The 27,482-nt window shown below is 40.9% G+C and overlaps 1 protein-coding gene across 6 annotated transcripts in view; it reads left to right on the top strand.

Annotated features, from left to right (window-relative positions):
• Positions 1-24,463, top strand: part of LOC115157304 (complement C3) — a 53,964-nt gene extending 29,501 nt beyond the window's left edge. For 3 of the 6 annotated variants that reach the window (XM_029705437.1, XM_029705435.1, XM_029705438.1), the window contains 28 exons: positions 406-567; positions 652-778; positions 986-1,060; positions 1,146-1,340; positions 1,486-1,597; positions 1,995-2,083; positions 10,027-10,166; positions 10,734-10,940; positions 11,046-11,106; positions 11,769-11,858; positions 15,884-16,087; positions 16,482-16,560; positions 16,980-17,136; positions 17,350-17,442; positions 17,801-17,963; positions 19,099-19,256; positions 19,406-19,579; positions 19,686-19,745; positions 19,910-19,994; positions 20,140-20,197; positions 20,560-20,647; positions 20,811-20,900; positions 21,435-21,546; positions 22,594-22,683; positions 23,290-23,370; positions 23,763-23,849; positions 23,965-24,106; positions 24,211-24,463. In XM_029705437.1, coding sequence (XP_029561297.1) covers positions 406-567; positions 652-778; positions 986-1,060; positions 1,146-1,340; positions 1,486-1,597; positions 1,995-2,083; positions 10,027-10,166; positions 10,734-10,940; positions 11,046-11,106; positions 11,769-11,858; positions 15,884-16,087; positions 16,482-16,560; positions 16,980-17,136; positions 17,350-17,442; positions 17,801-17,963; positions 19,099-19,256; positions 19,406-19,579; positions 19,686-19,745; positions 19,910-19,994; positions 20,140-20,197; positions 20,560-20,647; positions 20,811-20,900; positions 21,435-21,546; positions 22,594-22,683; positions 23,290-23,370; positions 23,763-23,849; positions 23,965-24,106; positions 24,211-24,316 — 3,285 coding nt within the window. In that variant the 3' untranslated portion in view covers positions 24,317-24,463. Of the gene's footprint in view, positions 1-405; positions 568-651; positions 779-985; positions 1,061-1,145; positions 1,341-1,485; positions 1,598-1,994; positions 2,084-10,026; positions 10,167-10,733; positions 10,941-11,045; positions 11,107-11,768; positions 11,859-15,883; positions 16,088-16,481; positions 16,561-16,979; positions 17,137-17,349; positions 17,443-17,800; positions 17,964-19,098; positions 19,257-19,405; positions 19,580-19,685; positions 19,746-19,909; positions 19,995-20,139; positions 20,198-20,559; positions 20,648-20,810; positions 20,901-21,434; positions 21,547-22,593; positions 22,684-23,289; positions 23,371-23,762; positions 23,850-23,964; positions 24,107-24,210 lie in introns of those variants that run through there. The other 3 variants (XM_029705436.1, XR_003868415.1, XM_029705440.1) reach the window with 3 other exon arrangements.
• Positions 24,464-27,482: the final 3,019 nt, after the last annotated feature.

Here is a 27,482-nt window from a genome sequence, read left to right as displayed (position 1 = left end):
AAACATTCAGGACTATCCGTAATCATGGTAGCATTCACATTGATGTAGAAGTGTTGTGAAATATTGAAATTATATTCTTATTTACATTATAAGTGACTCCAAAATGACACAATACATTGTTTACCATTCATTTCTATGGGGGGACTATGTACAAAAAGTGCTGTAACTTCTAAATAGTTTACCCGAAATTGATAAAAATACCCTCAAATTAAAGCCGACAATCTGCACTTTAACCTCATAGCCATTAACCATTTCAAATCCAACGTGCTGGAGTACAGAGCCAAAACAACAACAAAATTGTCACTGTCCCAATACTTTTGGAGTGTACTGTACATTCAATATGTCACATCACATTTTTTTGTTCTCATTAATGTTCTTTGCATCTGTCCATGTTCTGATTTTTAGCTAAAACTATCCATAAAGAAATCTAATAAACGTCCAGACTTCCGCCCAAGAGAAGAGTTCTCTCTGAACGTGGAGGGAGACCCAGGTGCCAAGGTTGGGCTGGTGGTGGTTGACAAGGCTGCTTACATGCTGAGTAAAAAGGGCAATCTCAAACAGGCCAAGGTGACTCACTGAAATCTTGTTACATTTTAATATTCTGCTGCTTGAACCATTTTGACACCCCCCTTCCACCTCACTTTATTTCAGATCTGGGATGAAGTAGAGAGGAGTGACAAAGGGTGCACAAGGGGAGGGGGCCGAAACAACATGGCAATTTTCTCAGATGCTGGCCTCCTGTTTGAATCCAATCAAGAAAAAACAGCACCTAGACAACGTAGGAGCAATCTACATAATATTATTTTATATACTATTACTACATGCCAGATAAGCATACACTTGTTGAGATGCACTGATTACTGCAGCATTTGAATACTAAGCTACTGGACAAATACTGTAGTTGATTTTCTCTTGGTTTCTTCAATTATGTTAGTTAAGATTTGACCCTTTTATCAGCTTCAGTTGCTTTTCAATTATCTCTTAGAACTCAGTTGTGACACAGAGGTACCTAAAAGGAGGCGACAGGCAGAGTCTTTACAGGAAGCCAAATATGAGCTAGGTGAGTAAGGGCTGATGTAACAGATAATAAATAGAATGAGGGTGAATTAACCAATATAGCTGCGTTATGTTATCTACTTCCCAAGCGAGACAGTATGAAGAGGATGCGAAGAGGTGCTGTCATGATGGCATGATGGACTTTCCCTTGGACTACTCATGTGAGAAGCGCTCACACTACATCACAGAAGGGCCGAAGTGTGTGGAGGCCTTTCTACGCTGCTGTCAAGGAATCCAGAAAGATAAGAAACGCTTCACCACCCCAGAACTGATCCTCGCTCGCAGTAAAAGCATTCTTTCTCTCTTTTTTCAGTCTGTCTTTGTCTGACATACATTTCATAGGCAAATCGATAGATTGTGTAAATCTAAATGTCTGTCGAGTTCTCTCACTCGCTTTCTCTTCTTCAATCTTGTTTCATTTTCCTGAAGCAAATGAAGATTTCTTTGATGAGGATGAGGAGGACATTATTATCCGCTCTAAATTTGATGTCAGCTGGATGTGGACCACCATACGGCTGAGTGGTAAAGAAACTGATGCTGGGTAAAGACAACATTAAACAGACAGTAAAACATGATTGTTCCTCATGTGTTACTGATTATGTAAAATTGATGGATTAATCAGGTATGGGTTTCAGAATTTGGGAACCAGGTAGGTATCTCACATACTCGAGATCTGACCAACCAAAGATAAGATATTCAAAGGGCTTTCAAATGTAAGCGAAGCCCCAGTTCAATGCAATTGCATGCAAATGTTCTGTTTTCTATTAGACCTACAGCATGATGCACCATCTTCTAATGATGTGGAGGAAGTAGTAGTTTAGATACTTTTAATAATATATATAATAATTTCCCACTGGTTCTGCTAAAGCAATCCCTCACATGTTAACTGCATCCAGCAGATAGAAATGTATATCATTCTCTCTCGCTCCCTTATTCAGTATTGTCACAAATGAAAAGACTAACATGGTTCTTCAAGACTCCATCACACAGTGGATGGTCCTCGGTATCAGTACCTCTGAAACCAAAGGTGAGTGGCTCCAAGTACCATCTCAATTTCCAGCATGATGGTACGGTAAACATTTCAGATGGAGACAATGTTTTTTCAATGCGAGTCATCCATTATTGATGAATGATAACCGAGATGATGTCCAACAAAAAATCCACAATATATCTGCCTTTAAAGGGTCAATCTGGTTATGCTACGTCCATTTTTGTATTTGGTAAAAAACATATATATGAAAATACACTTAATTTTTACATTCATTTTTACTTATCTTATTTATTGTTCATTAACCTAAAAATCAATGGTATGCCTCTTTCTAACAATAAAGTAAATTATCATCTCTCAAGGTGTCACGTCCTGACCATAGAAAGCTTTTATTTTCTATGGTAGAGTAGGTCAGGGCACGACAAGGGGTTTTGTCTAGTTTATTTATGTCTATGTTGGTTCTAGTTTCTTTTTTCTATGTTGGGGGTTTTGTCTAGTTTATGTATTTCTATATGGGGTTCTAGTTTCTTTATTTCTATGTTTTTTTGGGGGGATGATCTCCAATTAGAGGCAGTTGGTCATCGTTGTCTCTAACTGGGGATCATATTTAAGTTGTTGTTTTTCCCACTAGGTTTTGTGGGAGATTGTTTTGAGGTAGTGTATGTTTCACCTCTTCGTCACGGTTTGTTATTTTGTTTAGTAGTTTATTTGTATGTCTTGCATAGTTTCACAGTTACAATAAAATGTGGAACGATACACACGCTGCGCCTTGGTCTCCTTCGTACGACAACCGTGACACAAGGTTTTGATTTAAAAATGTTATTTAGTCACAGCATAAAATAAATGAAACATGAACCACCATGGCTACACAAATGTGGACTATATAATACAATTAAATAAACAAGTTATTAAGATCCCAGCAATTATTATTTTTGATTATTACTATTCTCCATGAGAATTAGAGTGAAAAGTGGTTGATCAATCCCCTTAGCCCTCATAGGTAAACATGCCTGTTACATGTTAAGTACACTCAGCGACTTTAAAACATCCAAGTAATAAAATAAACTACCATAAGAGACTATCATATCCGTCACTTTACCATCCTGCAACCTCTAATCATGGTCACAATGATGTAAAAACTAAACAAATAAAAGATGTCAATACCCTTGACCCTCTCTATTCACATATTAACCTTCAAGAGCTAACTTTCTGCTGATTCATAATCTCAATCAGTCTTGACACTGGTTTAAATAGTCTTCCTGCCCTTGACCTAATATGACCCCGAGTACCTTCAACTGCATAAGGAGTGACAGTGTTGTGGACTGTTGCAATAGTGGGTCTGTCAACACAGTCAGTACGCAACTGATCAGGTAAGGAATGGTCAGAGTTTGGTAGGTCAGTATGGATATTGTACGATTTATTGGTGGTGACAGTGTTTCCTATGCAGTGGGCAGCTGGGAGGAGGTGCTCTTATTCTCCATGGACTTTACAGTGTCCCAAAACCTTTTGGAATTAGTGCTACAGGAAGCAAATTTCTGGTTGAAAAAGCTAGCCTTAGCTTTCCTAACTGACTGAGTATATTGGTTCCTGACTTCCCTGAAAAGTTGCATATTGCTGGGGCTATTCGATGCTAATGCAGAACGCCACAGGATGTTCATATGATTTGGGATGTTCTTTTGTGTCCTTCCATTTATTTTATTTCACATTTCATATGATATTGCCCTAGAAACCCATCAACTTACTGTCTCAGTTATTTTTAGCCATATATGCTTGGGGACAATGGAAACTTGAGCCCCGGTATCAACTAGTAGATGAGTGTCCCACCCACCTAGTTTAGCATTGTGGTACACCAAGGAAGTGTTCTTGTCACATGGAGAGACCAGTCTACTGGGGGGAGAGGCTTGGCATTATTTTTCCTCGATGTGCAAGGATTTGACCTCTTCTCGAAGCCCTTGTACTTCCCCAAGCAAAACCTCCATTTGAGCATCACTAGTTGACTTGTGATCAGACACGCCCCAAACCCTGGCATCGGGGGTTATGTGACTAAGTTCTAAACTCCCGATGACTTCCATCTCAGAAGCAATACTTATTGCCTGCTCCAGCGTAGCGGCCCTAGCAGACTGGAGACTGATTCAAGAGTCTCCATTACATACATATTCAATAAAATGATCATGTGTAAACAGATCTACAGTAGTGGCATCTGCAGTTGGGTACACTTTCTCCATTAACCAACAGAGCATTGCCAAATTCCAGGTTGTTTCATTATGCAGCCTCAATGGTACCCATTGTGACTAACAAGGGTATAATAATTTCCCCATAGCACTTTTCAACTGTGTGTAGTCACTTCTATCCTCAATGGAGATGCCGCTATAAATGTCTCAGCCTGCCCCAATAGCAACAAAGACATGCACCTCGTTGTCTGTATTATACACCCACGGGGAGAAATTATGGTGTCTGTAACTGTATTTCGACATAGCCAATTTAAAACAAGTTGTTTCGCTTTTATTAGAATTTGATTAGAATTATACAGTCTTTTTTTGCTTTTTGACTACATTTGGCATGTCCATGTCAAGGCTGCAATTTACAGTAGGCCTAGCCCATATATCTGTGAATGCTATGGCTGTAACGTCCGTCGTTCAAGGTAGACCAAGGCGCAGCGTGAGTTGAGTTCATCATCTTTTATTTTAAAGGTGAACCAGCAAAAAAACAATAAACAACACAACGAACAAAAAGCTTCGTAGTGCAAAATACATGCAACCAAACAAAGACAAGATCCCACAACTGACTGTGGGGAAAAAAGGGCTGCCTAAGTATGATTCCCAATCAGAGACAACGATAGACAGCTGCCTCTGATTGGAAACCATACTAGGCCAATCAAAGGAAAAACCAACATAGAATTACAACACATAGAATGCCCACCCCATGTCACACCCTGACCTAACCAAACAGAGAAAAAACATCTCTCTCAGGTCAGGGCTTGACAATGGCCTATGTTTAACAATACAGTGCCTTCGGAAAGTACTCAGACCCCTTGACTTTTTCCACATTTTGTTAGGTTGTAGCCTTATTGTAAAATTGATAGAATTCCCCCCCCCCTCATCAATCTACAAACAATACCCCATAATGACAAAGCAAAAACAGTTTTTTAGAATTTTTTGCTAATTTATTATGAATAAAATACTGAAATTGTCAGTGTCAATATAGTGGAGATGAGGAATAGAGTCAAGCGCAGGACACTGAACTGAGTAAAAATAACGCATTTTACTCTAGAAAAGCTCATCAGTCAAAATCCACGCAGGGATAAAACAATATTGACAAAACACAACTAACACGACAAACAGGAAAATAATAACGCACAAAACATCATGATAACCAGAGGGTTTAAATAGGGAAATAATCATAACGAAATGGGAACCAGGTGTGAACAATCAAGACATAACAAATGGACAAAGAAACATGGATCAGTGGCAGCTAGAAAGCTGGTGACGATGACCGCCGAACGCCGCAAGAACAAGTAGAGGCACCAACTTTGGCGGAAATCGTGACAGAAATATAGAATTTACATAATTATTCAGACACTTTACTCAGTACTTTGTTGAAGCACCGTTGGCAGCAATTACAGCCTCGACTCTTCTTGGGTATGACGCTACAAGCTTGGTACACCTGTATTTGGGGAGTTTCTCCCATTCCTTTCTGCAGATCAAATCAAATGTTATTTGTCACATGCACCGACCTTACAGTGAAATGCTTACTTACAAGCTCTTAACCAACAATGCAGTTTTAAGAAAAATAATTGTTAAGTAAAAAATAGATAAGTCAAAAATTGAAATAAAAAGTAACAAACCGGGTTGGATCGGGTTCAAGTCCGGGCTCTGGCTGGGCCACTCAAGGACATTCAGAGACTTGACCCGAAGCCACTCCTGCATTGTCTTGGCTGTGTGCTCAGGGTCATTGTCCTGTTGGAAGGTGAACCTTCGCCTCAGTCTGAGGTCCTGAGCACTCTGGAGCAGGTGTGACGTCCTGACCAGTATAAGGGGTTATTTGTTATTGTAGTTTGGTCAGGGCGTGGCAGGGGTGTGTTTGTTTTGTGTTATCGGGATTTTTGGGTATGGTTCTATGTTGTGTATTTCTTTGTGTTGGCCTGGTATGGCTCTCAATCAGGAACAGCTGTACATCGTTGTTGCTGATTGGGAGTCATACTTAGGTAGCCCTTTTTTCACCTGTCTTTTGTGGGAAGTTGTTTTTGCACTGCTGTGTATAGCCTGCAAACTGTCAAGCTGTCATTCGTTTTCTTGGTTTTTTGTTAAGTGTTCAATAAAAGTTTAAGATGAGCACTCAACCCGCTGCACCTTGGTCTACTCCCTTTGACGGCCGTTACAGCAGGTTTTCATCAAGGATCTCTTTACTTTGCTCTGTTCGTCTTTCCCTTGATCCTGACTAGTCTCCCAGTCCCTGCCGCTGAAAAACATCCCCACAGCATGATGTCGCCACCACCATGCTTCACCGTACGGATGGTGCAAGGTTTCTTGCAGACGTGACGCTTGGCATTCAGGCCAAAGAGTTCAATCTTGGTTTCATCAGACCAGAGAAGCTTGTTTCTCGTGGTCTAAGAGTCTTTAGGTGTCTTTTGGCAAACTCCAAGCATGCTGTCATGTGGCGTTTACTGAGGAGTGGCTTCCGTCTGGTCACTCTACCATAAAGGCCTGATTTGTTGGAGTCCTGCAGATATGGTTGTCCTTCTGGAAGGTTCTCCCATCTCCACAGAGGAACTATGGGGCTCTGTCAGAGTGACCATCAGGTTTTTGGTCAACTAACTAACCAAGACCCTTCTCCCCCGATTGATCAGTTTGTCCAGGCGGCTACCTCTAGGAAGAGTCTTGGTGTTTCCAAACTTCTTCCATTTAAGAATGATGGAGGCCACTGTGTTCTTGGGGACCTTGAATTCTCAGAAATGTTTTGGTAGCCTTCCCCAGATTTGTGCCTCGACACAATCCTGTCTCGGAGCTCATGGCTTGGTTTTGCTCTGACTTGCAGTGTCAACTGTGGGACCTTGTATAGACAGGTGTGTGCCTTTCCAAATCATGTACAATCAATTGAATTTACCACAGGTGGACTCCAATCAAGTTGTATAAAAAAATCTAAATAATATATATATTTTTTTTTATACATTTGCCAGAAAAAATTCAAACCTGTTTTTGCTTGGTCATTATGGGGTGTATTTTGTGTAGATTGATGAGGATTTATTTTTATTTAATCCATTTTAGAATAAGGCTGTAACGTAACAAAATGTGTTAAAAGTTAAGTGGTCTGAATACTTTCCGAATGCACTGTATATTTCCTTATTGAAGCAATGCAATTAGAACAATACTGAATGCAAACATGTTCAACATATTTAGCAAATATGGGGCAGGCTATTTAACGAATTTGGCTATAGACCTAACGGACTAACATTGAAATTGGAGTTGATGACAATGCAATACATAAAAGACTGAAAATACACAACTTGAAGCAACCACAGTGGTGTAGTAGAGGGTATACGCATATGCCATATACCCACTTATTTTGCAGTAGGGATAGCATATACTCTCTTCTTAATCCCCACAATGCGTGTCAAAGTAGTGTAGTGGAGGTAAACACCGTATCAATTAATAGGCTAAGGCTGATGGAACAGATCAGAATGTTTAGCTTAAAATGTTGATAAACTATTATTTATTCACATTTTAGGAGCAGCAATGGAAATATCCGTTTGAAATTTAGAAAGAGAGGAAATCTAAAGATGCAACAACTATCATGGGTTACTAAAATGACTAGGATAATGCCTTTGTCTGCTAGACAATGAAAGAAGGTTGAAAGAAAACCAATAGAACAGGAGAACGCATATGAGGAAGTCTTTATAAATAATTTCCTCCATGTTTCTATGGTCAGATTTTGGCTATAGGCTACTTTGAAGCAAGGGAAGACATGCCTCTTAATATGAATTAAAATGTCCAGGTTTAAAACAACTAAGAAACAGGAAAAATATAACGATGCTAATAATAGGCCTAACCGTCTTCTGGTAGAGGAAAAGGCTTTCCCAAAAACCTTCTCAATTAAATGTTAACTAGCTACCAACGCCTTTTGCAAAGTCAATATTATGTGCAGGCACATGTACGGAAAACGTACTCAATTGTCAAAGATACCTTAATAGAAAATGAATCAAGTAAAAGTGAAAGGTACCCAGTAAAATACCACTTGAGTAAAATACAAAGTATTTGGTTTTAAATGTACTTAAGTATCAAAAGTAAATGGAACTGCTAAAATGTACTTAAGTATCAAAAGTAAAAGTATAAACCATTACAAATTCCATATATTAAGCAAACCAGATGGCACAAATTGCTTTTTAAAATTTTTGACAGATAGCCAGCGACACGCTCCAACACTCAGACATGATTTATAAACAAAGCATTTATGTTTAGTGAATCCGCCAGATCAGAGGCAGTAGGGATGACCAGGGATGTTCTCTTGATAAGTGTGTGAATTGGACCATTTTCCTGTCAAAATGTAACGAGTGCTATTGGGTGTCAGGGAAAATGTATGGAGTAAAAAGTACAATACCACAAAAAACTACTTAAGTAGTACTTAAAAGTATTTTTACTTAAGTACTTTACACCACTGGCAGAGCACATGTCCCTTTGCCATTCCAGTCTCCAAAATGCACTTTTCGGTGGTGGTATAATTTCCACTAAAATGTTAAATTGTTTGTCTACATTTTTTGTCATTGTTGTTCTGAATCCACTGCCCGCAAGTCGTAGTTAAATTCTCATCTATGCTTCAGAAGCAAAACATTGTGTGTCTTGATTGTATAACAAAGTCCAGTGATCAGCATTCGTGCGTAAAGGCAGGCTCACATTTTGCGTTATATGACCACGTATCCTCCCCGACCAACCTCCCTCCTTTTGATTCTGTCTTAAGTAAGTATACCAAACATAACATATCATAGGAATTGGAGGGACACAAAAAACATCTACTCAGAGCAACCAGGCTGAATATTTATGTATTACTCAGTTTACAAAACCGTAGTTAATAAACATAATGCACATTGTCGAAGAAAAGTTTCAAATTATGTCACACTGTTAGATTATAATGAGGTTAAAAGTATTTGTTGCACTTTGCACAATTATTTTGCACTATGACAATGTTTCACTTATTTTATTTTGAAACCATACAATGCTGGCTTAAAGGACAAGTTAGCTTCTTTTTTTAACCTAATCTCACATTTTCTTTATGTAAATGGCATGTTATATAAGTGTCCAGAACCTTTTTTTAGCAATTTCACTTGGTTTTGAGAAACTTAGCCCACCAGCGATAGACTTCCTCAGGCTTGTTCTGCGGTGCCGGGGCACAGATAAAACATGATCAAAGGCTCCAAAAACACAACATTTCATCCTTTTAGAAACTTCAATGCACTCAGTATAGTGATGCAGGTATGTAGGTGTTGTACACATGAAATTGTGATACTTTTCCTTGTGCGAGCATGAGAGTGCTTTCTCATACCCATTGTGTTTATAGATAGCACGTGCATGCTCGCTCACGGAAAGTATCGGCAGTATTACTCGCTGGTGGGGTGTCTGGGCACTTCTATAACATGCCATTTACATAAAAAATAGAGATTTGGTTAAAAAAAGCTAACTTGTCCCTTAAGGTTGCATTTGGACCTATTTTAATTATAGTTTATTCAGATGTTAAATGCACCACCAAAAGGTTTGAGTTTGAGTTATGATGAAGTAAGACAGTTGTACTGCATAAGCTCATGAGGGACTTATGTTATATTTTTCAAGAATCAAAGGATTCATTGAAATGACCATCGAGCAGCAGAAAATATCACAGGTTGTATCTCTTTGGCCATTATCAAACAACCTCAGTTGACAATTAACAACTTGTTATTAATCATGACATGATCAGTCTGAAACACAGTCGTTAAAACTATATTTTTCTGTTTGCAGGTGTATGTGTTGCAGAACCTGTAGAAATGACTGTTGTAAAGAACTTCTATGTGGACCTGCGCCTACCATACTCTGTTGTAAACAGAGAGCAAGTGCAGATCAAAGTAGTTATACACAACTATGATGAAGAGTCTCAAAAGGTAGATGTCTTGTTTGAAGTCACTTGATCAGTAAGGCAGTCACTTTAGGCCGATGACTATATATATATGAATGGACAAAGCCATCGATCACGTGACACCATTCATTCCTATGTGAAGACTCAATAGCGCATTGAAGCCAAATGAATTCGGTTAAGGTTAAGATGGCAACATAACATGCGCAGTTTGACCTACTCCAGGAAGTGATGTTGCAGGCCATCTCAGTGCTGCCTCCTCTCATTGAGTAACTCAAGTTGAAGGCCGACTGGGGTAATGCAGAATGCCATTATCAACTGAATGATCCTTATAACTTCTGTATGTGATTTAAAAACAATCAGTTCAAGGACATACATCTGGTGTATTAGAAGCCATTAATGGTACCATCATTGTCTTCAATTTGTATTTTTACACAGATTGTCATTTTTCCATTCACTATAATGGGGGATCCTATTTACTCCAAACAAGGCCTGCAGTACCGCGGTCGGCGTTGAACTTCCGTGGCTTCAATGAGAGGGGACATTCTCCCCTTCTTTAGGCACAACTAAAATAACTTCTCATCTCTATTTGTAGGTCACAGTTTTGTTAAAGGCCAGTGAGAATCTGTGCACAGCAACGAATTACAGAGGATCCTACAGGGAAATAATTAATGTGGAGAAAAATTCACAGAAAGTCCTGTATGTCACTGTCATTCCCATGAAACCAGGGAAACACCAAATCACTGTAACGGCCCGGAGCGAGTATTATAGAGATGGCATAGAGAAACAACTTCTTGTTGTGGTGAGGCTGCCTGCACCTGCTCGTGATGCTCACAGTTTAGTTGAGGACACATAAAGTGTTTCTTTAAAATGTTTCTCTCTCTCCCCGTTTCTTCTCATATCATAGCCAGAGGGAGTGGAGAAGACCATACTACAGAAATGGATATTGCAACCAAATTTTATGAATGGTTTGGACCAAAACAGCTGTTGTACCCTCCATTAGATCTTAAAAATAACATGGCTTAAAGGTGTGGTTCAGAATTTTACAACTTGATGTTAGATGGTTCCTCACCTTGAAAGTATTCTATGGGCGAGAGAAACTGTAATCCATGGTGCGGTTTACTTTAAACAGCCACTAGAAAATTCAGCTAACTTCAGCCACTACAAACTAACAATCAATGGAAGTATGGCCAATGTATGTTTTTACATTAAAATGGCCATATCACCTGTAAGTAAGATCAAACCAAATATGGAGTTGATTTAAGTTGATTTCAGGCGATTTGTTCTGAGAAAAAAAAACATGCTCAAATGCCTCCATCACATCCATTGATTGTTAGCTTGTGGTGGCTAAATTTAACTGAAGTTTGAAGTGGCCGTTTAAAGAAAACCGAACTATGGATTACAGTTTCTCCTGGCCCATAGAATACTTTCAGGTTCAGTCTCCATCTAACATCAAGTTGTAAAATCCTGAACCACTCCTTTCAAATGTATTAATGCTATTGTCGAGAATGTGCCAGAATGTCCTCCTGAGATTACATAGAGGCCTAAATCTATGATATCAACAACATTGGTTGATATTATGTAGGTGTGAACATATATAATTGGTTATTTTTGTGCTGTTCCCTCTCAGATGAAACAGGGAAGCAGAATGGAGAAGTTTACATTAACCTGAAGAACATGCTTCCAGACACAGTGTCAAGTACTTACATCACTATAGAAGGTATCCTCAACCTAACAGATTGCTTATTCTAATAATAATAAAAGTGTGTTGCGACTACTATATATTTAAAAGAAAACATTAATGAAACAATCCAATGCTTTTTGATGTTTTGCTGTCAGTGTGTAGCCTGGTGGAACCAGCCTCATCGCTGAGTTTACCATTCTGTTTCATTTCATGTACCAGTCTGGCCTTCCTCCATTAGATGGGTATTTGGAATAAGTTAGCAAATGACCGGTCAAATCACCATCCTCTCAGAAGCAATGGGTGGGTTTAGGACAAAATGCCACGTGGCTAAACACTGTGCTTTGAATTAGGCCGTCCTCTGATTGGTTGATGGTGATCCAATTGCAGACAAGTTCGTTTTGAATAATGCCCCTCATTACAGACGTTGGCTCAAAACAGAAGTAGGCCAGACTGATATGTGAAGAGAAATGGAGTGCTGAAATCCAATCAAATAAAAATGTTCACATGCGCCTGAATACAACAGGTATTACAACACCTTACAGTGAAATGCTTACTTACAAGCCCTTAACCAACAATGCAGTTTTAAGAAAATACCAACAACAAAAAAAGTAAGAGATAAGAATAACAAATAATTAAAGAGCAGCAGTAAATAACAATAGCAGGGCTATATACAGGGGGTACTGGTACAGAGTCATAGTCAATGTGCGAGGGCACAGGTCTCGAGGTAATTGAGATAATATGTACATGTTGGTAGAGTTATTAAACTGACTATGCATAGATAATAACAGAGAGTAGTTGGGGGGGGGGTAGCCATTTGATTAGCTGTTCAGGAGTCTTATGACTTGGGGGTAGAAGCTATTCCCTGTAGCTCAGTTGGTAGAGCATGGTGTTTGCAACGTCAGGGTTGTGGGTTCGATTCCCACGGGGGGCCAGCACAGAAAAAAAATGAATGAAATTGTATGAAATGTATGCATTCACTACTGTAAGTCGCTCTGGATAAGAGCGTCTGCTAAATGACAAAAAATTTAGGAGCCTGTTGGACCTAGACTTGGTGCTCCGGTACCGCTTGCCGTGCGGTAGCAGAGAGAACAGTCTGACTAAGGTGGCTAGAGTCTTTGACAATTTTTAGGGCTTTCCTCTGACACCGCCTGGAATGGAGGTCCTGGATCGCAGGAAGCTTGGCCCCGGTGATGTACTGCGCTGTGCGCACTACCCTCTGTAGTGCCTTGCGGTCGGAGGTCAAGCAGTTGCCATACCAGGCAGTGATGCAACCCGTCAGGATGCTCTCGATGGTGCAACTGTAAAACCTTTTGAGGATCTGAGGACCCATGCCAAATCTTTTCAGTCTTCTGAGGGGGAATAGGTTTTGTCGTGCCCTCTTCACGACTGTCTTGGTGTGCTTGGACCATGTTAGTTTGTTGATGTGGATGCCAAGGAACTTGAAGCTCTCAATCTGCTCCATTACAGCCCCATTGATGAGAATGGGGGCGTGCTCGGTCCTCCTTTTCCTGTAGGCCACAATCATCTCCTTTGTCTTGATCACATTGAGGGAGAGGTTGTTGTCCTTGCACCACACGGTCAGGTCTCTGACCTCCTCCCTATAGGCTGCCTCATCATTGTCGGTGATCAGGCCTACCACTGTTGTGTCATCAGCGAACTTAATGATGGTGTTGGAGTCGTGCCTGGCAGTGCAATCATGAGTGAACAGGGAGTACAGGAGGGGCTGAGCACGCACCCCTGAGGGGACCCCGTGTTGAGGATCAGCATGGCGGATGTGTTGTTACCTACCCTTACCACCTGGGGGCGGCCCGTCAGGAAGTCCAGGATCCAGTTGCAGAGGGAGGTGTTTAGTCCCAGGGTCCTTAGCTTAATGATGAGCTTTGAGGGCACTATGGTGTTGAACGCTGAGCTGTAGCCAATGAATAGCATTCTCACATAGGTGTTCCTTTTGTCCAAGTGTGAAAGGGCAGTGTGGAGTGCAATAGAGATTGCATCATCTGTGGATCTGTCGGTGCGGTATGCAAATTGGAGTGGGTCTAAGGTTTCTGGGATAATGGTGTTGATGTGAGCCATGACCAGCCTTTTAAAGCATTTCATGGCTACAGACATGAGTGCTACGAGTCGGCAGTCATTAAGGCAGGTTACCTTAGTGTTCTTGGGCACAGGGACTATGGTGGTCTGCTTGAAACATGTTGGTATTACAGACTCAGACAGGGAGAGGTTGAAAATGTCAATGAAGACACTTGCCAGTTGGTCAGCGCATGCTCGGAGTACACGTCCTTGTAATCCGTCTGGCCCTGCGGCCTTGTGAATGTTGACCTGTTTGAAAGTCTTACTCACATCGGCTGCGGAGAGCATGATCACACAGTCATCCGGAACAGCTGATGCTCTTATGCATGTTTCAGTGTTACTTGCCTCGAAGCGAGCATAGAAGTTATTTAGCTCGTCTGGTAGGCTCGTGTCACTGGGCAGCTCTCGGCTGTGCTTCCCTTTGTAGTCTGTAATAGTTTGCAAGCCCTGCCACATCCGACAAGAGTCGGAGCCGGTGTAGTACGGTTCGATCTTACTCCTGTATTGACACTTTGCCTGTTTAATGGTTCGCCGGAGGGCATAGCGGGATTTCTTATAAGCTTCTGGGTTAGAGTCCCTCTCCTTGAAAGCGGCAGCTCTACCCTTTAGCTCAGTATGAATGTTGCCTGTAATCCATGGCTTCTGGTTGGGGTATGTACGTACAGTCACTGGGGGGACAACGTCCTTAATGCACCTATTAATAAAGCCAGTGACTGATGTGGTGTACTCCTCAATGCCATAGGAAGAATCCTGGAACATATTCCAGTCTGTGCTAGCAAAACAGTCCTGTAGCTTAGCATCTGGTTCATCTGACCACGTCATTATTGACCGAGTCACTGGTGCTTCCTGCTTTAATTTTTGCTTGTAATTTTTGCTTGTACGCATTTTGCTTGTACGCTGTGTGTGGAGTAACGGTGGTCTAGAATTTTTTTCCCTCTGGTTGCACATTTAACATGCTGATAGAAATGAGGTCAAACTGATTTAAGTTTCCCTGCATTAAAGTCCCCGGCCACTAGGAGCGTTTTCCTGTTTGCTTATGGCACTATACAGCTCATTGAGCATGGTTTTAGTGCCAGCATCGGTCTGTGGTGGTATGTAGACAGCTACGAAAAATACAGATGAAAACTCTAGGTATATGATAAGCTGTAGACCACACTACCTCAGGCGAGCAAAACCTCGAGACTTCCTTAGATATCGTGCACCAGCTGTTGTTCACATATATGCATAGGCCTTGTCTTACCAGAGGCTGCTGTTCTGTCCTGCCGATGGAATATATAACCCGCCAGCTGTATGTTCTTAACGTCGCCGTTCAGCCACCACTCGGTGAAACATAAGATGTTACAGTTTTTAATGTCCTGTTGGGAGGATATACATGCTTTCAGCTCGTCCCATTTATTTCCCAGCAATTTAACATTAGCTAGCAGGATGGAAGGCAAGGGCAGATTAGCCCCTCGTCGCCTGATCCTCACAAGGCACCTGGATCTTTTTCCATGAAATCTCAGTTTCCTTCTCCAGCGAATCACAGGGATCTGGGCCTGGTCGGGTGTCTGTAGTAGTATATCCCTCCCATCTGACTTGTTGAAGAACTCTTTGTCCAGTTTGAGGTGAGCAATCGCAGTTCGAATGTCCAGAAGCTCTTTTTGGTCATAAGAGACGGTAGCAGCAACGTTATGTGCAAAACATGTTTAGAACAACAGGGAAATGTTTTTTTAAAATAGCATGGTTGGTTGAGAGCCGATAAGATGGCAGCCCTCCCCACCGGCGCCATTGTGAACGCAGCGATCAGTCTGGTTCTACCAGGTCCAGTGTATATATGACAAAATAATGTACATGTGGGCTAATAAGCAAAATCCAGTATAGGCTGCATATATCGGGGAAACCTGATCATTACAATTTTGTAGCTAGCATGAACGGTGTCAAATTGATTACAGTATTTGGAATTTGCCTTTCTAAAACAAAAAAACATACAAGTTTAAAATGTCTTGGATTAGGGGACTCCCTGGCAGATACAGTAATCAACTCCATTGGTGGCGCAGTACTGAGTAAACTCATTAAGATGCCGGGTGGCTGTGTAGAGCAGAACCTGGTTTCAATGACTGCCCCCATCATCGCCACACACTACCTGGACCACGCCAATGCCTGGGAGGAGGTGGGAGTGGAGAAGAGAGCTGAGGCGCTTCAATATGTAAATCTAGGTGAATATACTGTACCATAGAGGCATCACCTGCTTTCTTTGGTGGACATGTGTACATGTTATACCCCTGAAAGGAGGAAATAGATCACATGGAGATGTAGCTTCGGCTTCAAGTCGCTTGTAATGAGTGAGCTGGGAAGCCCTGTGCGCCCCTATAGGAATTCCTAGGTATAACCAATCGAACTCAGATCAGACATCAATTGAGTACACAGATCGCATTATCAACATTCAGATAAATGAATAGCTTATTACTTACTGGTACGCATTATGATTCTCTTATTATTTAGTTAGAATTAAAGGTGCCTTAATAATATCACATATAATCAAATGTCCTTTTCTCTTCCTCTCTTTCTCCAAATTTCGCCCCCACTCTCTCATGTTGTTGTTTTCCATAGGCTATCAAAGACACCTTGGTTACAAAAACTCTGATGACACGTATTCTCCATATGGAAAGGACAAAAAACCAAGTACATGGTAAGTGAATTTATCAGTTTCGTCTCACTGGGCCTCATTTGTCATTGGTGCATGCAGTTGCATGAATGGTTGTGTATCATTGTAGAATGTCTATATACTCATCAGGTCTCAGATGGCTTGACCTGCATTATGGTGGTTAGTTACAATTGTTAAACACATCAGCCTTCTCTTGTGAAACAGAGAGCCACAAATCAGCGTTCTGATTCCTAAACTTATGAAAATCAACCCTATGGATAATCACATTTTAAAATGACACGATTTAAGTTTTTCAGTTATTTTAAGAATGTTCATACAATACAATTTAGTTCTCAAATTTAAGCTCTTAGAAACTGAGCCACACAGGACTGCTTACATCAAACCTACTGTATGATATGACTCATCAGGCTCCAGAATAGACAATACTGTGTCTTGGTCCCCAGGGTGACAGCTTACACTGCCAAGGTGTTTGCAATGGTGCATATGTTTGGGGGAGTGGAGGATGAAAGAGTGTGCATACCTTTGAAGTTCCTTGTAAAAAAACAGAACTCTGCAGGAATCTTTCAAGAAGAAGCTCCAATCAATAGTTGGAGGCTCACAGTAAAGTTGTTTATCTCATTTATACTTTTTGTCCACTATTAGAAATATAAAACATAAAATCATGTCAAGCAAACATGTTTGTTAAATCCCTTTGAAATTTACTATTTGTCCCGTAGGCATTTGTATATTAAGCACAAGTTTTAGCACAAATATTGTACTATGTTCAAAGCTATAATTTCCTTGACTAAAATCTGTTCTTCCATCTCCACTCAGGGTGGGATATATGAGGAAGGAGATGTGGCAACAACTGCTTTTGTTCTGATAGCCATGCAAGAGACCCTCGGGATCTGTAAGGATACAAGCACGGTAAATTAGGATAAATAACTTTAAGGGGATGCATTGTTGATGGTTTAAGTAGCCTACGTTTTGACTTAATTAGCAAAAATCTGTATTGATCTCTACATTTGTAAGTCTGTGTGATGGTCTGACAAAAAATTAGATCAGTTTTTTTTGCAGTGGACAATTGGGGCTAAGCTGTAATAGTTGGGTATACGGTAGCGTCAGTGAAGACTAGTGTGCTGCTCAGTAATGTGGACCTCTATTCTGCGATGAGTATGGAATTGTGGTTATTGTTACAGTGTTAAGATTAAGAGGTCAAACTGTTAACAAATAATTAGTCTCATTACAGTGTCATTCTTCTCCTGTGTATGTGGGTTTCTCATAGGACCGAGATGGAGCCATGAAGAAAGCCTCAGATTACCTATTTAATGCACTTCCTGCTCAATCCAGTCCCTACTCTGTAGCCATATCTTCCTATGCCCTGGCACTGACTAAAAAATATGAATGGAAAGATAAACTCTTAAAAGAATTAGATCGAACAAGCACAGGTAATATTTTCAGTGCTAATGTTAGTGTTTCTTTCATCCACTGTTTCCTCCAGTTATCTCTTAAAGCCATTTTACTGTGTTCTCTCAAATACACTGAGTCTACAAAACATTAGGAATACATGTGTAGGCCATTATTGTAAATAAGAATTTGTTCTTAAGACTTGCCTAGTTAAATAAAGGTAAAAAATAAATAATAATAATAATTCCATGACATAGACTGACCAGGTGAATGCTATGATCCCTTATTGATGTCACTTGTTAAATCCATTTCAATCAGTGTAGATTAAGGTTAAAGAAGGATTTCTAAGCCTTGAGGCAATTGGTTTGAGTGTGTCTAGAACTGCAACGCTGCTGGATTTTTCAGGCTCAACAGTTTCCTGTGTATCAAGAACGGTCCACCACCCAAAGTACATTCAGCCAACTTGACACAACTGTGGGAAGCATTGGAGTCAACATGGGCCAGCATCACTGTGGAACGCTATCGACAACTTGTAGTCCACGCCACGTTGAATTGAAGCTATTCTGAGGGTCAAACAGGGTGCAGCTCAATATTAGGAATATTAGTTTTATTAGTCTTGTCTGTAATGTCTGTTAGTCTTATTAGTCTTGTCTGTAATGCCTTTTAATCTTATTAGTCTTGTCTGTAATGTCTGTTAGTCTTGTCTGTAATGTCTTTTAGTCTTGTCTGTAATGTCTTTTAGTCTTGTCTGTAATGTCTTTTTTGTTATGTGTCTGACCCTGGTAAGACTAGCTGTCGCCATTGGCGTCAGCTATTTATTTATTTTTTATTTTACCTTTATTTAACGAGGCAAGTCAGTTAAGAACAAATTCTTATTTACAATGACGGCCTACACCGGCCAAACCCGGACGACGCTGGGCCAATTGTGCGCCGCCCTATGGGACTCCCAATCACGGCCGGTTGTGATACAGCCTGGATTCTAACCAGGGTGTCTGTGGTAACGCCTCTAGCACTGAGATGCAGTGCCTTAGACAGCTTCGCCACTCAGGAGCCCAATAATGGGGATCCTTAAACATCAAATTTGTATTTCTTTGACATTAAATCTCTCTCTGTTAGTTCTTTTTCTGTATCTATCAGACTTTCACCCTGTACCTGTCTCTTTCCATCTTTCCTCAGAGGGCACTCATTGGGGTGGAAATGATGATAAAGGGGTGGAGGCAACAGGGTATGCACTTTCAGCCCTCGTGACACTGGGTGAGCTTAAGAGATCAGAGGCTGTGAGTGACTGGCTGGTGGCCAAGAGTCGAGCAAATGGCCAATTTGGGAACACACAGGTAACAACACAATATAGACAGAAAATGGTACTACTCATGAAAGTAAACACAGTCTGTCATTTCAATGGTTTACGCTCTTGTCTCCCTCCCCCTCATCCCCACCCCACTCCCTTCTATCCCCTCTACTTGCTTCATGTTTCTCTCTCCAGTGCACCATAGTGGTGTTCCAGGCCCTTTCTCTGTTCCAAAAACAGAAGCCTGCCCCACCAGGTAATAACATAAGTGTAAGCCTGTCTGTCAACAGCCCTGTCCTCACGGGCAAAAGCAGCTCTATCAAATGGAATTTAGACCAGAGATCCAGGTTTTTGTCACGATCTGAAAGGGTGAGTTACATTGGACTAGCAAACCAATTTGAACAACACAGGCAAATATGGTGTAGTGGCTTTTGCATTCTAGTGGCTTTATTTTATATGCACTTGATTACTGCAGATACCACAGCTGACGGATTTCACTTTCGAAGCAAAGGGGTCAGGGAAAGCAAAATTAAAGGTGTGTGTGGATTTTCCAGCTGTATTTGGATATTTGTGCACAATAAATATTTCAGTTAATGTAGTATACTCGATGTGTTTGAATATTCTTCCCATACTCATGATAAAATGATATCTATGACGTACTGTAATAATTCAGATACTGTCATCATTGTGCTCTTTCAGGTGCTGACAACGTACTACGCCATGCTTGTGAAAGAGAAGTCAGTTTGCAAAGGATTTAACATGAGCCATTCAATAGAAAAGATCAGTATGTTCCTGTTTTTCTGAAGAATAGCTTTACTCAACCCCTTTTGTCCAAGTGTCTTTATGTTATCGCTGTTATTTGACCATATTTTAATTACAACCCTTTTTTTGCCAGTACACTTTGGATGTAACTGCTCTGTTTGTTGCAGATGAAGCAAAGGCTCCAGAGGGTGTTGTCGGTGTCTATAAACTGACCATATGTGTTAGGTGAGAACTAAGGGGAGTTAGACTATACTGTAAGTGCATGTACATGTGAATGATATGATCCTGTTATGTTAGCAGACAGTAGAGAGCAGACAGTAGAGAGGAAAACTACATAATCACACATTTATCTGCAGCTACATACAACATATAGGAAACCTCTCATAGATTGAGAACACAGATATTTGAGGATCTCAGAATTTTCCTTGTTGTTCCCTTGTGCATATGCTTACAGTATGTATTGTGGTAGAAGTTTTGGAAGTGACTGATGGGTATCAAAGTACTATATGTAAATGTATTTACAGTAGTGTTGGTGGTGTGGAAGATCTGAATTAACATTAAATATGTATCTATCTCTCTAAATGTAGGCCTCTTGAAGGGACCCCCAACAAGATGGCCATTCTGGATGTATCTCTTCCTTCAGGTTTTGTGCCTGACTATACAAGTCTTAATGAGGTACAGTCATCAAAACAAAGTAGCAAAACAAAGTAGCAGTATGTAGAAAGTATCCTTTTCATGTTTAGTATCTACACTATACACAATAAAATGATATACTCCTTCACTAATTGATCATGGAACTCTGCGCTACAGAACATTCCATATTTTTCTGTGTTTGTAGTTGTTGTCTCGCAAGGACAAGTTGATTGACTTCTACCAGCTGGACAAGGAGCTTTCTGATAAAGGATCTCTCATTATTCACATATACGATGTAAGTAATTGGGAAATCTATTGAGAACACTGGCAAAGGTAGAGAGTAAGGGGCATTCTAAATTAGATTAAAAAAACTAAAGAAACTATTCCTTATTTTTAAACAACCTGCGTTAGAACTACAACAACTAAGAAAGCACCATAGAGCATTATGGATGTAAAAATGTGATGTATTGGCATGCAAATTGGAAGGTACAGGTTACTTGACCAGGAAAAACACTGGGCCCTAAGGTAAGACAAGTTTTTCCTGACCATGTGAACTGATCAGTCGAAAACTTTGTGTCATAACCATAGCCTATACACTGAGTGTACAAAACATTATGAACACCTGCTCTTTCCATGACAGCCTGACCAGGGTGAATCCAGGTGAAAGCTATGATCCCTTATTGGTCACTTGTTAAATCCACTTCAATCAGTGTAGATGAAGGGGAGGAAAAAGGTTAAAGAAGGATTTTTAAGCCTTGAGACAATATTAGGAAGGTGTTCTTAATGTTTTGTACAGTGAGTTTATGCCTTTTTTTCCCATTCTCTTCAGCTATCTCATAGTCCTAACTCTGATTACTGCGTACCAGTGACTCTGTATCAAGAATTTACTGTGCGCCTCCTACAGCCTTCTTCAATTAAGGTGTCATCCTATTACCAATCTGGTAAGATCCTTTCAATGTACGGGTTGTCCTTGGTTCGGCCACAATTGATTTGGGAGTTCAACACAACTGTTTCAAAAAATGCTCTCAATTTCTATTTGAAGTTCTTGTGTCCAACCACTTATGTATCTTTATATTCCCAGTTTTTTTATAAAAACACTAAGTTGATTGTGTGCCCCACCAGTCAAAAACCTGGCATGTGCGGCTACTTTCCACCGCACTGATAGGGGACTTTTGAATCCCCTGGAATTTATGTAAAAAATCTTTATTTACAACTTCGTGTCAACATTTGAGTCTGATGTAAAATTTTGACTGTACAATTATTAAAGGTGCACTGTGCAGAAATCGCTCTGCCATTTCCTGGTTGCTAAAATTCTAATAGTGGTGGTGTTGGAGGGCCAGTAGGAGGCACTCTTTCCTCTGGTCTAAAAAAAATATATCCCAATGCCCCAGGGCTGTGATTGGGGACACTGCCCTGTGTAGGGTGCTGTCTTTGGGATGGGACGTTAAACGGGTGTCCTGACTCTCTGAGGTCATTAAAGATCCCATTGCACTTATCGTAAGAGTAGGGGTGTTAACCCTGGTGTCCTGGCTAAATTCCCAATCTGTCCCTCATACCATCACGGCCACCTAATCATCCCCAGCTTACAATTGGCTCATTCATCCCTCCTCTCCCCTGAAACTATTCCCCAGGTCGTTGCTGTAAATGAGAATGTGTTCTCAGTCAACTTACCTGGTAAAATAACGGTAAAATAAATAAAATAAAAATTGTTTGCCTAATTTCTGTTTGACAAAATATGTAAGGATAGTGTAGAGAATCATTGTACCATATAAACCATCTAAACCTCTGTGAAATATATTTTCCATAACCAAAATTATTGTTTTTTCAACTGTTTAAAGCTGGTGTAAAAAAAAACGAATTTGGTTGGGTCGCCCAAAAAAGTCACATATTGTAACGCCAATAAAACGCTTCCACTTATAGTCATACAGCCCAGCAACAGATATGGAACTCAAACAATATTGACGGAATGATATTCCTCTGTGTTTCAGAAAAGAGCTGCACCAGATTCTACAGCCCCTTTAAGAATAGCACAGACGAGGACATTATCTGCAGCAAGAATGGATGTGCGTGCATTGACAGTAAGACACTTATTTCATACCACCACTGTATATTGGTGGATATTTCAGGGATCTACTGTAAGATAACTATTGGGTGGCCATTGTTTAGCTTTACAACTGTACAAAATTCAATTAGCAACATAATTTTTTACATGTATTTTATTTAACCTTTATTTAACTAGGCAAGTCAGTTAAGAACAAATTCTTATTTACAATGACGGCCTACCCCGGCCAAATCCTAACCCGGACGATGCTGGGCCAATTGTGTGCCACCCTATGGGACTCCCAATCATGGCCGGTTGTGATACAGCCTGGAATCGAACCAGGGTCTGTTATGACACCTCTAGCACTGAGATGCAGTGCCTTAGACCGCTGCGCCACTCGGGAGCCCAAATCATTCCTACTAACAATTCTTTGCAGCCATTCATTATTTTTATAGTTTCATAAATTTCACGATGGTGATTATTTTGCTTTTGTAGTATGCACATGTACTATGTTTTCACTTAATGTTTAGCATCTCTGCCTAAGCTTGACTTTTATGTTGCCTGCTTGCCAGTTCTCTTAAGCATCAGCCAACTATTGTTTTGTCGCCCCAAGATTGTTTCCAACCTTAATTTTATCTGACAGAAAATTGTCCATCCGTGAAGAAGGCTGAGTCCTTAACAGCTTCTGACCGTGAAGAGGAAGCCTGCGTTTGGACTAACCCTGGTAAAACAGCACTCACATTTCTCTGACTTTCAATAAACCCTTCTGACACATATTACAACCATGGTCACGGGAAGTAGAAGTGCTGAGGGTGCTGCAGCACTCCCTGATCAATCAGAATCATTTATAGGAAGAAAAAAAAAAATATATATATATATATATATATTATACAGAAGTAGTGTGCTAGGCCGTTACTAGTCCTGTATGAGCGGAACTAAATATCCGTCAGCAGCACAGGGAGAGAAAATATTCTCAGCAGCAGCACCACCCCCACCCCTAATCATCCTCCCGCGGCCATGACTATACCTACAATAGAATAGGGATAGCCACAGATGTATGTTACCAAAAAAGATTTGCTCAAACCCACTTATTTTCACCCTGTTTTGCGTCTGCAGTTTACAACATTCAAGTAAAACATATTCAAGAGGATGAGAACACCCTGATCAAATATAAAATGGAGATTCAAAAGGCCTATAAACTTGGTAAATACTACAGTTTTTCCCAAAATCATTATTTGTGTTGCCTCGAGAGAATAAAAAAGTAAAGAGAGAGTGATAGAGGAATCATGTAATGGATATTGCTTATGCTGTCTTACAGGGAATGATTTAAAAGTGGATGTTAAAACGGAGAGAGATTTCTATGCCCACCGCATGTGCCAGACGTCTCTTGGGTTGAAGAAGGATAAATTGTATTTATTCATAGGCAATCCAAAAGACATAATACTGGGTGATGATGGCAGGTTAGGATCACAATTAATCTGTTTGATTTGTTTCTTACATTACATGCCACAATTCATTTTTAATTAATGATTTGTTTGATTAAACCATTTCTGTTGTTTTTAAGTTATTCTTATGTCCTGTCGGGAAACACATGGCTGGAAGAATTTGAATCTGGGGGAGAACAGGCGACATTCCTGAATAAGCTTGAGACTTCTGGCTGCAGCACTTGAACACAGTGGTCCAGTTTGCTGGTTCATCCCACATTTGTGCATGTAGATGACCCACACAGTTTACTTAACTAACTTTGAAACATGATGTTTATCCTATATCGCAAAGTAAATGAAAATTAAACTGAAATATCACATTATTATCACAAACATATGTCCTTGTTTTACTTGATCACAATTTATGACATGGTCAGTAGGCTACAATTTATTTTGTTGATCACCTGAATTAGGAGAAGTCATGTGTCATACACCAGTCAATCCATTTGCACTGTGGGCGTCAATCAATATACTGTGTGCAGTTCACAACCTTTTTCAGGATTTTCAACTGCATGAATGGCGAAAGGGCGGGCCAGCAAGGCAAGTTATTCTGCGTTCACGTGCTAGTCAGAACTAGGAAACTGTAGTTATACACGTTCCGCGTTCAACCAGATAGCTTGTCGGAAATTTCAGAGTTTCCTGGTTCCGACTAGCAAGTGAACGCGTCATAACTCCAGGTAACTCTGGTCCTGGAGAATGGCATAGGTTGACCAGCAAACTGATTAAATGAATGGTTGACTCTATATTCAATTGTGAAGGTGTGTAGAAGCTGGCCTAGTAAAGCAGCTTTGTACCATTACACAACCAATGGGCATTTTTCACCTATCAGAAGCTGAAATCTTTGCTAACTACACCTCTACAGCCTACATTAAGCCTATACTATCTAATTTATTCATCACCTACACAGTTTACAGCGGGTGTAAAAGGTGCAGCAAAATGCTTATGTGCTAGCTCCCTCAATGCAGTACATTAATCAATAATAACAATGAAAAGAGTCAAGTCAAAAATAACAAGTGGTAACGTTAGAAGTAATAGAAGAGGTAATAATAGACTGTATATACACTGTATTTACAAATACAAAGTGGGTAGTGGAATCAACAGTATATGCTGAAACCAGAGATATGCCTATATAACGACGTGCTCATGTCTCCGCCTTAACAGTGTGAGTCATTGTCCCAAAGGCGGGAATGCAGGCAACAAGTTTCGGTCTGCATATTATGTCCATAGAAACGCATTGGACTTATTCAGGACAGATTTTGGAAAGAGTGAGCCCTCTCGCTTCACCTCTTCCTCTCTGCTGAAACTAACGAGTGAAACAGTGCTCCTCTGTCTTACTATATGTAGCCCATGTATCTGATGCTGTCTGGCCAGAAAAAGTATGACATGTCATACTCCTTTTGTCCAGACAGCGTCAGATACATGGTCTACACATACGGAGACAGAGGGGTGCTGTTTTGCTCGCTCGGATGCTTTATCTGAGATGGATCAAATTGTATTGGTCACATACACATATTTAGCAGATGTTACTGTGGGTGTAGTGAAATGCTTGTGTTCCTAGCTCCAACAGTGCAGTAGTATCTAACAATTCACAACAATACACACATCTAAAAGTAAAATAATAGAATTAAGAAATCAAATCAAATTTTATGTCACGTGACGAATACAACAGGTATACAACAGTGAAATGCTTACTTACAGGCCTTTAACCAACAACGTAGTTTTAAGAAAATACAAACCAAAAAAAGTTTGAGATAAGAATAATAAATAATTAAAGAGCAGCAGTAAATAACAATAGTGGGGCTAAATACAGGGGGTACCGGTACGGAGTCAATGTGCGGGGTCACCGGTGTCAAGGTAATATGTACATGTAGGTAGAGTTATTAAAGTGGCTATGCATAGATGATAACAGAGAGTAGTAGCAGCGTTCCAGGGGGGGGGGACAATGCAAATAGTCTGGGTAGCCATTTGATTAGCTGTTCAGGAGTCTTATGGCTTGGGGGTAGAAGCTATTTAGGAGTCTCTTGGACCTAGACTTGGTGCTCCGGTACCACTTGCTGTGCGATAGAAAAGAGAACAGTCTAAGACTAGAGTGGCTGGAGTCTTTGACAATTTTTAGGGTCTTCCTCTGACACCGCCTGGTGTAGAGGTCCTGGATGCCTGGATGCCAGGACCCATGCCAAATCTTTTCAGTCTCCTGAGGGGGAATAGGTTTTGTCGTGCCCTCTTCACGACTGTCTTGGTGTGCTTGGACCATGTTAGTCTGTTGGTGATGTGGATGCCAAGGAACTTGAAGCTCTCAACCTGCTCCACTACAGCCCCGTCGATGAGAATGGGGGCGTGCTCGGTCCTCCTTTTCTGGTAGTCCACAATTATCTCCTTTGTCTTGATCACGTTGAGGGAGAGGTTGTTGTCCTTGCACCACACGGTCAGGTCTCTGACCTCCTCCCTATAGGCTGTCTCATCGTTGTCGGTGATCAGACGTACCACTGTTGTGTCATCAGCGAATTTAATGATGGTGCTGGAGTCGTGCCTGGCTGTGAAATCATGAGTGAACAGGGAGTACAGGAGGGGGCTGAGCACGCACCCCTGAGGGGACCCCGTGTTGAGGATCAGCGTGGCGGATGTGTTGTTACCTACCCTTACCACCTGGGGGCGGCCCATCAGGAAGTCCAGGATCCAGTTGCAGAGGGAGATGTTTAGTCCCAGGGTCCTTAGCTTAGTGATGAGCATTTGAGGGCACTATGGTGTTGAACGCTGAGCTGTAGTCAATGAATAGCATTCTCACATAGGTGTTCCTTTTGTCCAAGTGGGAAAGGGTAGTGTGGAGTGCAATAGAGATTGCATCATCTGTGGATCTGTTGGGGCGGTATGCAAATTGGAGTTGGTCTAGGGTTTCTGGGATAATGGTGTTGATGTGAGCCATGACCAGCCTTTCAAAGCATTTCATGGCTACAGACGTGAGTGCTACGGGTCGGTAGTCATTTAGGCAGGTTACCTTAGTGTTCTTGGGCACAGGGACTATGGTGGTCTGCTTGAAATATGTTGGTATTACAGACTCAAACAGGGAGAGGTTGAAAATGTCAATGAAGACACTTGCCAGTTGGTCAGCGCATGCTCGGAGTACACGTCCTGGTAATCCGTCTGGCCCTGCAGCCCAGTGAATGTTGACCTGTTTGAAAGTCTTACTCACATCGGCTGCGGAGAGCGTGATCACACAGTCATCCGGAACAGCTGATGCTCTCATGCATGTTTCAGCATTACTTAGTTATTTAGCTCGTCTGGTAGGCTTGTGTCACTGGGCAGTTCTCGGCTGTCCATCCCTTTGTAGTCTGTAATAGTTTGCAAGCCCTGC

Source organism: Salmo trutta, chromosome 21, assembly GCF_901001165.1.
Source record: "Salmo trutta chromosome 21, fSalTru1.1, whole genome shotgun sequence".
Taxonomy (NCBI): Eukaryota; Metazoa; Chordata; class Actinopteri; order Salmoniformes; family Salmonidae; genus Salmo; species Salmo trutta.
Note: the sequence above shows the minus strand (reverse complement) of the source record. Positions and strands in the feature narration are given on the sequence as shown.